This window comes from Xenopus laevis, chromosome 9_10S (assembly GCF_017654675.1).
Source record: "Xenopus laevis strain J_2021 chromosome 9_10S, Xenopus_laevis_v10.1, whole genome shotgun sequence".
NCBI lineage: Eukaryota > Metazoa > Chordata > Amphibia > Anura > Pipidae > Xenopus > Xenopus laevis.
In genome coordinates, this window is record NC_054388.1 from 68,182,495 (window position 1) to 68,194,822 (window position 12,328).

Sequence of the window (12,328 nt, forward strand, 5' to 3'; positions counted from 1 at the left end):
ATTCTATTGAACCTTGCCACATACGTAGTCTAGATGTAACAGAGTGATTTTGAGGATGTTTATTTTGAACAAACTATTCGTCCTATTGATTGAAGTGTCCATAAGATACATTTTATCTAGGACACATTCTAAAGGATACAAGAAATATCATGGCAGAAAATGAAAGGAACATTTGCAACTCTGCCTGACAAGCCGGGTTCTTTGGGACTTGTAACAAAGTAACGACATGGAAGATAATTCACTCTGGTCATGTGACGACAAGTATAAAACAACGTCACGTCCGGCTCTCGGCCTCTTGACAAAGCCACGTTTGGTGGCGAAACAGCTGTCGGGGTTTCGCGTTGCTAGCTGAGTAAGACGGGATCCCTCTCCCGACCAGGGACTTGGAAGGCGCCGCAGGGTTCTCCAGCAAAGCACACCTACAAGGGAGCGTTGAGTTATGCACGGTGCAGACGTGATCACAACGGTCTGTATAAACCTATTTGGGCAATAAGAGGCTGGGATTGGCAGGACTTATTGGGCTAACACGCAAGGTGATTGTCACAATTTGCATCACCTTGGGCCGTGGCCGCATTGCGACCGCTGGTAACGGCGGGCGGCCATTACTATCGAGACCATACAGCACTACACGGCTAACTCGGCCACAAGTAGAGCCATCCAGAAACCTCTCCCCAATTTACTCCGCTCCCAATATATGGAGCATTGACCCTTACCACACCCGATGCATGGGAACTGTTTAATAGCAACGAGCAAGTTGCAATATATCGTGGTGAAACATTGTAATTGATTTGGACGGTGTGGATTACAAATGGCTTACCTCCTTTCCCTGTGACCAATTGGAGTTGAAGTACCTACATTTACATATTGAAGTGGAATTTTGGCTGTTTAGCCACATCATATAAGTGAATATCCATCATAGCTATATATAGGAGCTCCTCAGAAATTGGTTTTAGGGTACAGGGATCCCTACACCCAGCGCAGCGCTATTTCTATGTTTTAAGTGGTTTTAATAAGTATGTGGCATGGTAGTTAATAAAAATTGCATTTTATCCTTAATTACAACATGGTCATGTGATAATTTTGTATAATTTGGGCCTATGGGGATAAGTCCCATTCTGATATTTTGTGTAGTTATAGTGGTGTATGTGGACACCCCCATGCAGGCTGATAATTAAATAGTGAGAACACTTGCACAAATAGCTTAAGTGTTCAAGAAAACATTTTACATGGATAATGCCATACAATACATGGCGCAATTTATACAATGTTAAAAAGTAGCATAGAAAATCAATCACCCATTAGTCTCATGTAGCAAGCAAGAAATCAACGTTTCGGCACCAAGGCCTTTGTCAAGGGGATTCTCAAAGGCCTTGGTGCCGAAACGTTAGGGCCATTCTCATTTTTCTGGTAGGTGTATCCTCTTCCTTGCTGATTTCTTGCTTGCTACATGAGACTAATGGGTGATTGATTTTCTATGCTACTTTTTAACATTGTATAAATTGCGCCATGTATTGTATGGCATTATCCATGTAAAATGTTTTCTTGAACAATAGTAAAAATTATTTTTTCATACCACCCTTATGTCCAATTGTTTTGTTTTGAGTGTGCAAACATTTTGACTTAGTATTGATATTGGTTACCTTTGGTAGGGGTAACATTTGTTTTTGCACCTCTTGCTAATTTTTGAACGTTTTTGGTGTGCCCTCCATCCATTATTAACTAAAAGAGATTATCCTATGAATTATGTAGACTCTAGGAAACCAAAAGTCCTAATATGATAGGAGTTTATGCTTTAGTCAAGGTAATTAGCCATGATACAGACCCATAGGAAATGCTTTTCTCTCTATGTTACAAAAGTTCCAGGGATACACACACAGGCAAATCCTTGTAAGGGTTTCTTCAATATCGATGTCAGAGGACACTATCGCATAGCCATGTGCCGGTAGGAGACACCAAAGAATTTGCTTTATAAAGATTTATGAAAGCAAAGAAGAAAAACAATGACTGAGCCAGAATATTATATTACACTTCCCAGACAACCCTGTTTTTCTTCCAATTCTAATTTACAGGGAGCCTTGCCAGCTCATTCTTTGCTAGGAGTTCAAATGTATCAAATGAATATCCAAATCCCTCATGGGTACTGCCTAAGAACCGGACTTCCTTTAAAACAACAGATCTGCACAATGTCCACTGCATGAGACCACTGACTTAAAAAGCACCACCACAGGATTCTGTGATTAATGCTACACAAACCAAGAATGAATATTTAAAGACATGACTAAAAGTTTTAAAAAAAATCAATTATACCTTTTTTGCAACTCTATATATTACTTTATAGCCATGGATGTCTCATCAGGAAACAAAAATTGACTGTGTGGTAAGTCTATGAGCCAGCTGCTAACGACTTTGAATATTTCCTCTAGGCTCATAAATTTATGAACATTTTTCAGGGTTGTTGTCTCCTAATCAGGGCCGGATTTACATAGCGGGGGCACACATATGCCCACTGTCATTCGTCACCCCCCCACCCTTTTATTCTTACATTTTCATCATGGGGAACAGCGCAATGGGGATTGGAGCACAGGAAATTTAAAAAAACTTTGAGGATCCCCAGTGTTTTTGAACCAATGTGGGTGTGGTTGGGCAGCATACCACCCCCTAAAATCCTGCGACCCTAGGCCTGGGCCTTGGTGGCCTCTCCAGAAATCCAGGCCTGCTCCTAATAATTTACCTAAGGAAAGTCAATATTGTTACAAACATGAGATCGGTTATCCAGAAAGCTCTATACAGGTACAGGATCTGTTATCAGGAATACTTTGGACCTGGGGTTCTCCAAATAATGTATGGAGATCCAATTTACAGAAAGTTCCCTTAAAGAGATAATGACAACAAAAATGAAACCTTTTTTAGACATTTATGATAACATTGACTTTGCATGCTATTTATAATTTTGACATTTAAGTATTTGCCTGATGCATTACCTATCTGATCCCCCATACTCCTCTATGAGGGTGCTGCTATATTTGTGCAGCAGTAGTCTGTTAGCATTAGAAACTCTGACGGGTTGAGAAGGGAAAGTCTGGTTGGCAAAACAAACAGGTTCAGAAATTTCAAGTAACAATTACTTGCAAAAGCTGACCTGTCAGTGAATAATGATCAGCATGATCTATAAATAACTTTTAATGTACATTAATATTTTGAGGAGCAGTTTTTTTGTGTCAGTATCACTTTAGGTCTGATAAAAATAATTTAAATGTAAAATAAAGCCAATAGGATTGTTTTGTCACCAATATAGATTAATGCAGATTAGTTACCATCAAGTATAAGATACTGTTTTATTATTACAGAGATTAGAATTCGTTGCATAAAATGAAGTCTATGGCACACGTAGTAGATTTCAGCTCCAGAATGTGCTGTGGTTTGGTACAGAAAACCATAGTGTGTGCCTGCACCTTTTTTGCAGGTTGAGCTTTAGCCCCATGTGGCATTGCCCTAAGGGTGCAATGACCTTTTAAGATTTTTCTGGAAAAAGTAACAATAACATGCGTGATGTGTGGTTGTTGGGCTGTTGTTGAACTACATCTTCCACATCTCCAGCCGCTGGAGATGACGAAAGCACAACCAGATACAAAGTTGAAAAAAAGATAAAGGACACCCTAAAGCCCTTAGTGACATTACTGTTAAACTGCACAGAAATTGCATGAATGATTTAAATTCTTCCATTTGTGCAGATCCTCATTAATTAATGACGGTCCTATAAAACCTCAGCAGTCATAGGGTTGGTAAAAACCTGCAGTAAAGATATACAGTTCAATGATTTTCCTCTTCAGCCTTCATGTTCTATTGACTTTGCACTGCATACAGTGAATGGCGGGGCTGCAAAGAAAGAATGCCGTCTCTGGGGTTTATCTCTTTAGTGGATGTGAGACACTGATTCATATTATTTATTAGTAAAGCCAGTCCTTCAGTGAAATGCCATGTGAAACAAACAAGGAAAAAAGGGTGTTAGCAGAAGGCAGAACGATGGAGAATCATGCAATTAGCATCACTGTACACTTGCCATCATTCATTCTATGCTTCTGATAAGGCTGACCAATAGGAACAGAGGGCTGACATATCAGTTCCTGCCAGCAGAACCACAGGCGTGTATATACAAATATATCTCTCCTTGCCACTGCTTGGGAACCTGACAGCAACCAGATTTTTCTCATATAGCAAACATCGTGACATCCTAAATTTACTTGCTGTTTCAAGTTACTTCTAAGCATGGTGCCCTTCTACACTCATACAAAGGCTGCATTATTTGTAGAAGCAGAGGGGGGCTAACCTTCATAGTAGATAATAGCTTACAGATCTTCCTGCGGTTAAAAGCACATATACAGGGTTTTTTTTGTACAAACACAATACTATTCCCATAAATATAAATAGAAGAATAAACAACGTGGCAGAAAAAAAATCAAACTGAGCAATTAGTGTACTCTCCAATACTGGAGACTCTCTCAGTCCTGGTTACGTGGGCTTGGCTATCAGGGTTCAGAATCCCCATAAAGTAATAGAGGTTCCTTTGAAAAGATACCAGATATCAGTAAAACTGATAAATGGTTACAAAACTAGGAAATGCTGTATGTAAATTTGGGATACTGGCCATGGAAGAGAACGAGAGAATCAACCAGGGAGAAAGCCGATTCCCATGCCATCTAATCTTGACCTGCTCTTACATTCAGAAATTATTGTGCAATTTTGGGTCATTATATTACACTGGAATCAAACATGGAGGGGAAGGAAAGACTTGTGAAGTGCTGGGAAACTATGCTTAATGTTTCCAACTCCAAATGCAGGAACAAAGAACATGGAGCCAGATTTACACAGCTCAGACAAGATTATTGGAGGAATATTTAATATGCAAGCCCTGAAGGGCTTGGGGGAAAGTTTAATTGAGTAATACGGCTTTAAGAATACAACCCTGATATTGCTGGACTACAGCTCCCAGCATGCGTTAACCTTGAATATATGTTAAAGAATGCTGGGATTTGTAGTGCAGTGCAGCAGTGTTAAATGTCCCTTTAAAGCAAATAATTCTATTTTTTTAAAAATGTATTAACTTTTCTCTGTGATAATAAAGCAGTACATTGTACTGGATAATAACATAGATACATAAGTCCATATTGGTGACAAAATATTCCTACTGAGTTTATTAAAATTTACATGGTTTTTAGCAGGCTTAAAGTGATCCCGACACTAAAAAACTGTTAGTCAAAATATTAATATACATTAAAAGTTATTTATAGATCATACTGATCATTAGATGTGAATGGTGAAGGTTGGTCTAAATTATGGTGATCCAAATTACAGAAAGATCTGTTATCCATAGAATAATAAATCTGTAGTTTAGGGTCTCTAAGTAGAGAGTGATTACTCACCACATAAGGGAAGAGGCCCAGGTGCACCACCCTGAGGCCTCAGCATGGGGAGTGGACAAACCGAAAAAAACTTTGGAGCAGGCACTCAATGAAGGCAAACTTCCACCATGCAGATAAATTCAGAGTGCAGAGTTTATTGTGCCCACAGCCTTAAGCATTTTGTGTCATAAACACTCATTCATAGGCCTATTTTTAAGTGTTATCCATACAATCCCAGGTCTCAAGCTTTCCAGATAATGTATACTATATAAGGCAAATAGCTGTAAAGGTACTCACATGAGTGAAAGTAAGTGCTACAGAAGTGGGTCTGTGGCTGTGCTCATACTTTTAACTTATATGGGCAGCATGATGGCACAATAGGGTCCTCAGTTGGATTGCATGCTGGGCAGGTTAATTGGTACGTGTATGTGCGTGTTTGTGAGACAGCGGGAAAGAGAGAAAGAAAGAGAGAGAGAGAGAATATGATAGGAGCCTTGTAATGTAATATTGTAATATACAAAGGATTATTTAAAAACGTATGTAGATAATCAAGAAGTATAAAGCACCCAACTTAAGCAATGGTTTATATACCTGTATTAGTTAGAACCTCTAAAAGAACATAACTCACTCACAGCAGCAACTTTATATTCACAAGTTGCCCTGAAAATGGCACAGGCTGTTATACATGTTTTGATATATATATTAAATATAGAGACCGTAAAGATCTGGTTCATGGATTATGCTTAAATATGAATATATACACACACACACATTACAATTCTTTTGTCATTTTCCTTGACGTTGGTTTTGCAGAATACTGTGACATCTGCTGGGGTTATATTGAATTTAGAGCTGGCTTCTCTAATTCAATTCACAGCCACTTCCAAAGACTCTGTACTTCAGTTTACCCCCAATCCACTGGGGTGGAACCAAAGCTGCATGGAAATTCGGATAGGCTGAAGGATCAGTGGGCCGAGATTTTAGGAATGCAAGGCTATTGGACAGTGGGAGTGATTTTTGGAAAAACTATTGATGGAATTGGATAAGGAGAAATATGACAATCTGCCAAATTTCCATAGCTCCACCTTCTTAAATTAACCATCTGCAGGTTCCACATTCTTTATTGTACCATAGCACCACCTTCTGGCAGAGAATAAAAATGTGAGGTTAAAATCTATGTAGGACTCTGCATGGAATCTGTATTTTAGTAAGAGAGCAGACACGTCAGGACACACTGGACTACAATTCATTTATCTTCTTCATATCTTTATTTTACACTTAATTATTCAAATCTAACAGAAGTATATTCACAGCTCTTACATAGCCCTTCTCACCCTAACCAGGTTCGGATTCCCATTTCGCTACTCTCCAAGTCCTACACCTCAGAAGCCATAATCTAATATCTTGCACTGATGAGATCTAACAAGATCGAAAAAGGCTGTCTGCAAGTTTGGATATATGGCTCTGAACCATTAGGCTGTATCTGTGCTAAAAACCAGCAGTTCTGGTTGCATAGTTGGCCAAAGGGACATAAAGGAGTGATTTTCATGTCACCGCCCATGGGAGACTCTTATTTTGGTATCTAGGCAGTGCTGTGTATATGGCATGAGACAAGTAAATACCTTCTGATTTCAGAAGGCTTCACTTAGAATGTAAATTGCTAGTGAAGGGCTTTTTGGCTCATTTTAGCCTTCTCTAACCAGGTTCGGTTTCCCACATAGTTACATCAGATTAACTCACTCACAATGACCCCTCTATACACTTACATCAACTTTATATACCCATATCTATGCCAACTATAGATTTTAGTATCACAACAGCCTTGGATATTATTCTTGTCCAAGAAATCTTCCATTTACAGAATGAGCCAACACAATAACATCTGGCAGGGCATTCCCCAACATCACTGTCCTCACTGTGTAGAACCACCTACTCTGCGTCACATTATTTTCCTCTAGTCTGAAGAAGTGGCCTCTGGTGCAATGATAATCTTTATGGGAAAAAGGTCCCCTGATATTTGTCTATAATGTCCTCTAATGTACTTATAAAGTGTTATTATGTCACATTGCAGACATCTTTGTTCCAGAGAAAACAACCCCAACTCTACCCGTATAATTTAAATCTTCCATACCTCTAAACCAGTTTAGTTGCACATTTCTGCACTCTTTTCAGCTCATTTATATCCCTCAACAGGAGAAAGAATACCATTTTCTACTTGGGGGTGCCAAAACTTAGGCACCCCCAGGTGACTACTTTTACTTACCCGACATCCCAGGCGGGTGCTCCTATCAACAGAAAACCGTACCGGCCTGGGGTTCTTCTAGCGAGTACCACGGAGAGGTCCTCTTCCTGCTTCTTCAGGTTTTAAATTTCCAGGGACAGACGAATGCATAGTAGAGCAAAATAGGCGGCTTTTTCGTTAAGGTTCGACTTTTTGCTCTATTGCGCATGAACAGCTGCGAGAAGACCCGAAGAAGCAGGAAGAGCGGCCCAGTTTTCCAATTTAGTCAAATCACTCTGCAAAGTTAGTGTGGCAAGATCCATTATGCATAAAACCATGCTGGCACAAATTTTGAAATGAAGTTAAGTATTCCTTAATACCCAGTCGAAAAGCTTTCCTACCACTGACATCTCACTAAACAGCCTATAGTTTTGAGAACAGTATAACTTTTTGAATAGCAGCACTACATTAGCAATTCACCAGTCTCTCTGCACCATGTCAGAGAACAATGAATCATTAACCTCTCAAATGAATGGTTCAATAGTGCCGAATTATTAACCTCCCCCACCCACCCAAAAAAATAATTGGATAATCCTGGGGGTAATCCCAGGGGATAATCCTGGGGGTAATCCCAGGGGATAATCCTGGGGGAAAATAACAAAAAGTAAATACAGTTTATTTCAGGTAGCAGCTACTAAATGAGAATTCAACGCCATGTTTTGAACCTTTTTGGGAAAATAGAGATGGCTTTTTAAGACATATAGAAAAGTTATCCAGTAAAATCAAAAAGGTTAAAAATATAGGAACATATAGGTCATTTAAATTGGAAAGTGCCATCCCATTATGTATATATCACTTCTGTGGGTTCAGTCATCACATTTTTGACAAGTAGGAAAGGCATACTTCACAAGTTCCTTATAAATATAAAATTACATAGTTGAAACAAAATATGTATTTAAAAAGCTATTTTTCAGTTGAAACAGGATTAACACTGGGTAAATTTGTGACTTCTCTTTGCCCTGCATTATACATATATTAGATTCATTTAAAAATCAGAGTGAAAACAGAAAGAAATGTAAGTAGATAAACACTGGGCAAATTTGCACATGGGCCGTAACCCATAGCAATCAGTGATTGGCTTTTTTTTTTGGCCAGCTGCAGGTTGTGCAGTGAAGTCACAAATTTAATTGGTTGCAATGGGTTATTGATTGGGGCTGCTTATAACGGGGACACAGACAAAAAGAGGAAAATATTAAAGAGGAACACAGATTTGCAGCCTTACCTCTTGCCAGTGAACTCTGCTTGGCCCTTTTTATTGAAAGTGAATTTGGAATCATTATAACCCCAACCATTCCACTTCAGGACTTCTTGCCTGCCAAAAAGCAAAATAGGAACATTGAGTCAAGTAGGATAATTGGACTTTACATTCATTTGTTGTCTCAAAATATGTTACAAAGCTATCAATGGGAACTTCACATATATAATACACGTGAATGTCCTGTAAATTATATCCTTCTATAGGATGCTTAGTAATGTTATTAGTTATAATTTGTGCTTAGTGATGTCATATGTGTCACATGACTCATGAAAACGTGTGTATTAAAAAAATATTGGAAGTCACCTCGTAGTCTCTTTCAGTCTCTTTCGCCACACTCCCATAGGCTGGCAGAGTCATTTAGCCCCTCCCTTAACATAATCAACGTTGAAGTAATGGATTTTGGGTCTTAAAGTCTCTTGCAGAAGGACTTGAAGTTTCAGAATCCATCACTTCAACATGGAACAAAGTGATGGAAGGGGATGAATGGCTCTGCCAGCCTGAGACTATCATGGTGTCCCCTCAATCTGAGAAATGATGTATTTCTATGTAGAAATATATGTTTATTTATGCAGCTTTATTTTATATAAACCTGAATAAGCTCATATCAATGGCAGTTTATTTTTCCTTTATCACATAACTTAATGAAAACAAAACTTAATAATGGGCTAATGTTTGTCCCAGAACCAATGGAAACACAATAGTATGGTGCCTTGGCCCACATGGGGTTCTGCTGAATATTGTGCACAGACGGAAAGAATGCTGGCAGCAGATTGTTGAATTCCTCCTAGAACAAGGGCTTCTTTAAGAGAACATGAAGGATTTGTTCATTTTGGAACTGGTAGTTGTATTTATCAAACAAGAGTTTGTGTTCAGAACCCAATGAACTTGATTACTGGGGAAATATTATTTTGGGCACCTGGTGAATCCAGTCTTGGTGAGGAGCCTGAGAATGTTTGCCCCCCCCCCCCCCAAACAATTCCAATTTCAATCTGGATAGTAAAGTCTCAAAAACAAAACAAACTCTGCTCCTTGCTGACATCAGATCTGTATGCAAGCGAGCAGATTTAACCCTTTCATTCTTCACAGAATTTTCAAGCACTTTAACCATTTTTGTGCTGGGCAGAAATGTCAGAAGCACAGGAAAATGTGCCAGGGTTTCGCCTCTGCTACTTTTTCCTGCCAAACTGGTGCCAATACAAATTTTCTGCAACAGTTTGGGGAAGATTTATCAAGGTTCGATTTGAAAATTCAAATTTTCGAGTTTTTTTTCATGGTCAAAACCGTCAAATTTGACTAGGGAATTGTTAAAATCCGATTAAAGTTTTTCGAGATTTATCATACTCTGGCCCTTTAAGAACTCAAATTCAACTAATCGCCACCTAAAACCTGCCGAATTGCTGTTTTAGCCAATGGGAGATGTCCTGGGATCAATTTGGAGTTGTTTGGTGCCTTCCTGACATTCGAGTTTTTTTCGTGGGAAAAAACTCGAATCGTGTTTTTAAAACTCAAACAATTCGAATTTGATTCAAGTTTTTGGGTCTCCCACGAGTTTTGAAAATTTGCTTTTTTAAATAAATTTCGAGTTCATGGGAGTTTTAAAAAAACTCGAATTCGAAATTGGACCCTTGATAAACCTGCCCCGTAATCATGGGTTTGGATGCCAATTGATTTTCTTAGCTTCAATGCCCAGCTACTTTGCTGCAAATGTTTTAAAAGCTGAATCACACTTGGTAACTAAAGCTAAAATTTGCTTTGGTTTTATTTCAGATGTGTGGATGAGGGGAGTTAATAGTGGACATGCCCCTGAAGATATATTATACAGTGTGCTGATACAGAAATTTACAGAGGCTGACTGGAGAAGGAAAACATATTTTCTTTTTTCTGCCAGTGTTGGAGTGTGATGCACGGATATGAATTTTCACCAGTTGGAAGGAAAAAAAAAAAAGGAACAGGACTGCACGCTAATTCTAAGATCACTCCTGCAACTACTTAAGTGTGTACATCACTATTCATTTTCTTGTCTAGACACCACTGCAGATGAAGCCTCATTGGATAGCACAGCTCTGAGTTAGTGACCCAAGCCTTGTGTATTTCTTTGTTTCAGACCACAGGACTCAGCATTAGAGCAGACACTGAGCTCAGCAGCCCTAGTTCAGTGCCTTCCCAATTAGGAAAGAGCTCTATTCCTACACAAGCAATGATCCAATTAGCTACTGAACTGAGCAGTTTCCCTTGTTTGCCTGTTCTTCATCCTAAACACAGGACAGCAGCAGCCCGACAATACCGGACAATACAGGACTCCGGTAGAGACAGGACTCCGGTAGCCAGGGGCATATGTTTGTGGAGGAGCAAATAGAGATGGAATTTGACAGCCACATCTCACTGCCACAATCAGCTTAGATATATCAGATTCTCTGCAAATAGCCCATCCCACTTATACCTTAGTATAGACCTATGGTACTAATCCTGAAAAAGAAATGGCGAGGAACTCACAGCCACCCAGCTTTTTGGCTTTAACTGCCAACATTAAGAAGCCAACCCTCACTGAGATTTCAGCCTCTGTAGCCGCAATATATATAGCATGTGTTTACTATATTTACACAGGGAGACCCAGGCAGATTTATGATATCACCCAGTGTAGCCCCAGACACAAGCTAGTAGCAGTGCTAGGATATCATGCATGACATGTGCTTTCATTTCAAGGCTACGGTTCATAAGAGTTCTTTTACCTGAATGAGGGGCCAGGAAACTGCTGGAATTGTTTTATTACATATAAGCAAGAGAAAAAGAATTTTCATTATTTATTATGCAGGTGACACAATGCACAACACTCAAGTCATATAGCTACAATCTGCATGAAAACCTTGCAGCTTCTTTAAGCAGCAGCGCATGCTCTGTATTGGAATAAAGCACAGTGCATTAACTGCAACGCAGCGAGCATCATCCAGCATAACAAATGTGACCTCTCTGTAACATCTCTCTAGTAAAACAACTTGCCTCGCTTGGACACAAGATGGCGCTCCATATTCACAGTGAGTTATTATGCCAGAACCATGCTGCCGAATACAATGGAAAAAGGGAAAGTACACTCCACAAAACAATCATTTCCTTTCTATTATTGCCCCACTAGCACAAAACAAATCCCATTATAACCTACAACTTAAGGCAACAGAAACAGTGACAGAGGAGTTTAAAGCTGCACAAATTTGAATGAAAATGTTTGCCAAGATTTATAGCTATGTGCATAATCTACTGGCAGTCAATCACCATAATTGCACATTTTACTAATGGCAGGGGACAACAAGCGTCAGACCTACATTATGGAGGCTGAAGTTGCTATGGCTCACAGACTGCCAAGTAAAAGAATTTCTGCCCCACAGTCAGCAGATC

The 12,328-nt window shown here is 39.3% G+C and overlaps 1 protein-coding gene across 1 annotated transcript in view; it reads right to left on the reverse strand.

Moving 5' to 3' along the window:
• agps.S (alkylglycerone phosphate synthase S homeolog) overlaps window positions 1-12,328 on the reverse strand; it is a 141,516-nt gene that overhangs the window by 105,298 nt on the left and 23,890 nt on the right. The window contains exon 2 of the mRNA XM_041578918.1: window positions 8,903-8,992. Within this exon, the coding sequence (XP_041434852.1) occupies window positions 8,903-8,992 (90 nt within the window). The remainder of the gene's footprint in view (window positions 1-8,902; window positions 8,993-12,328) is intronic.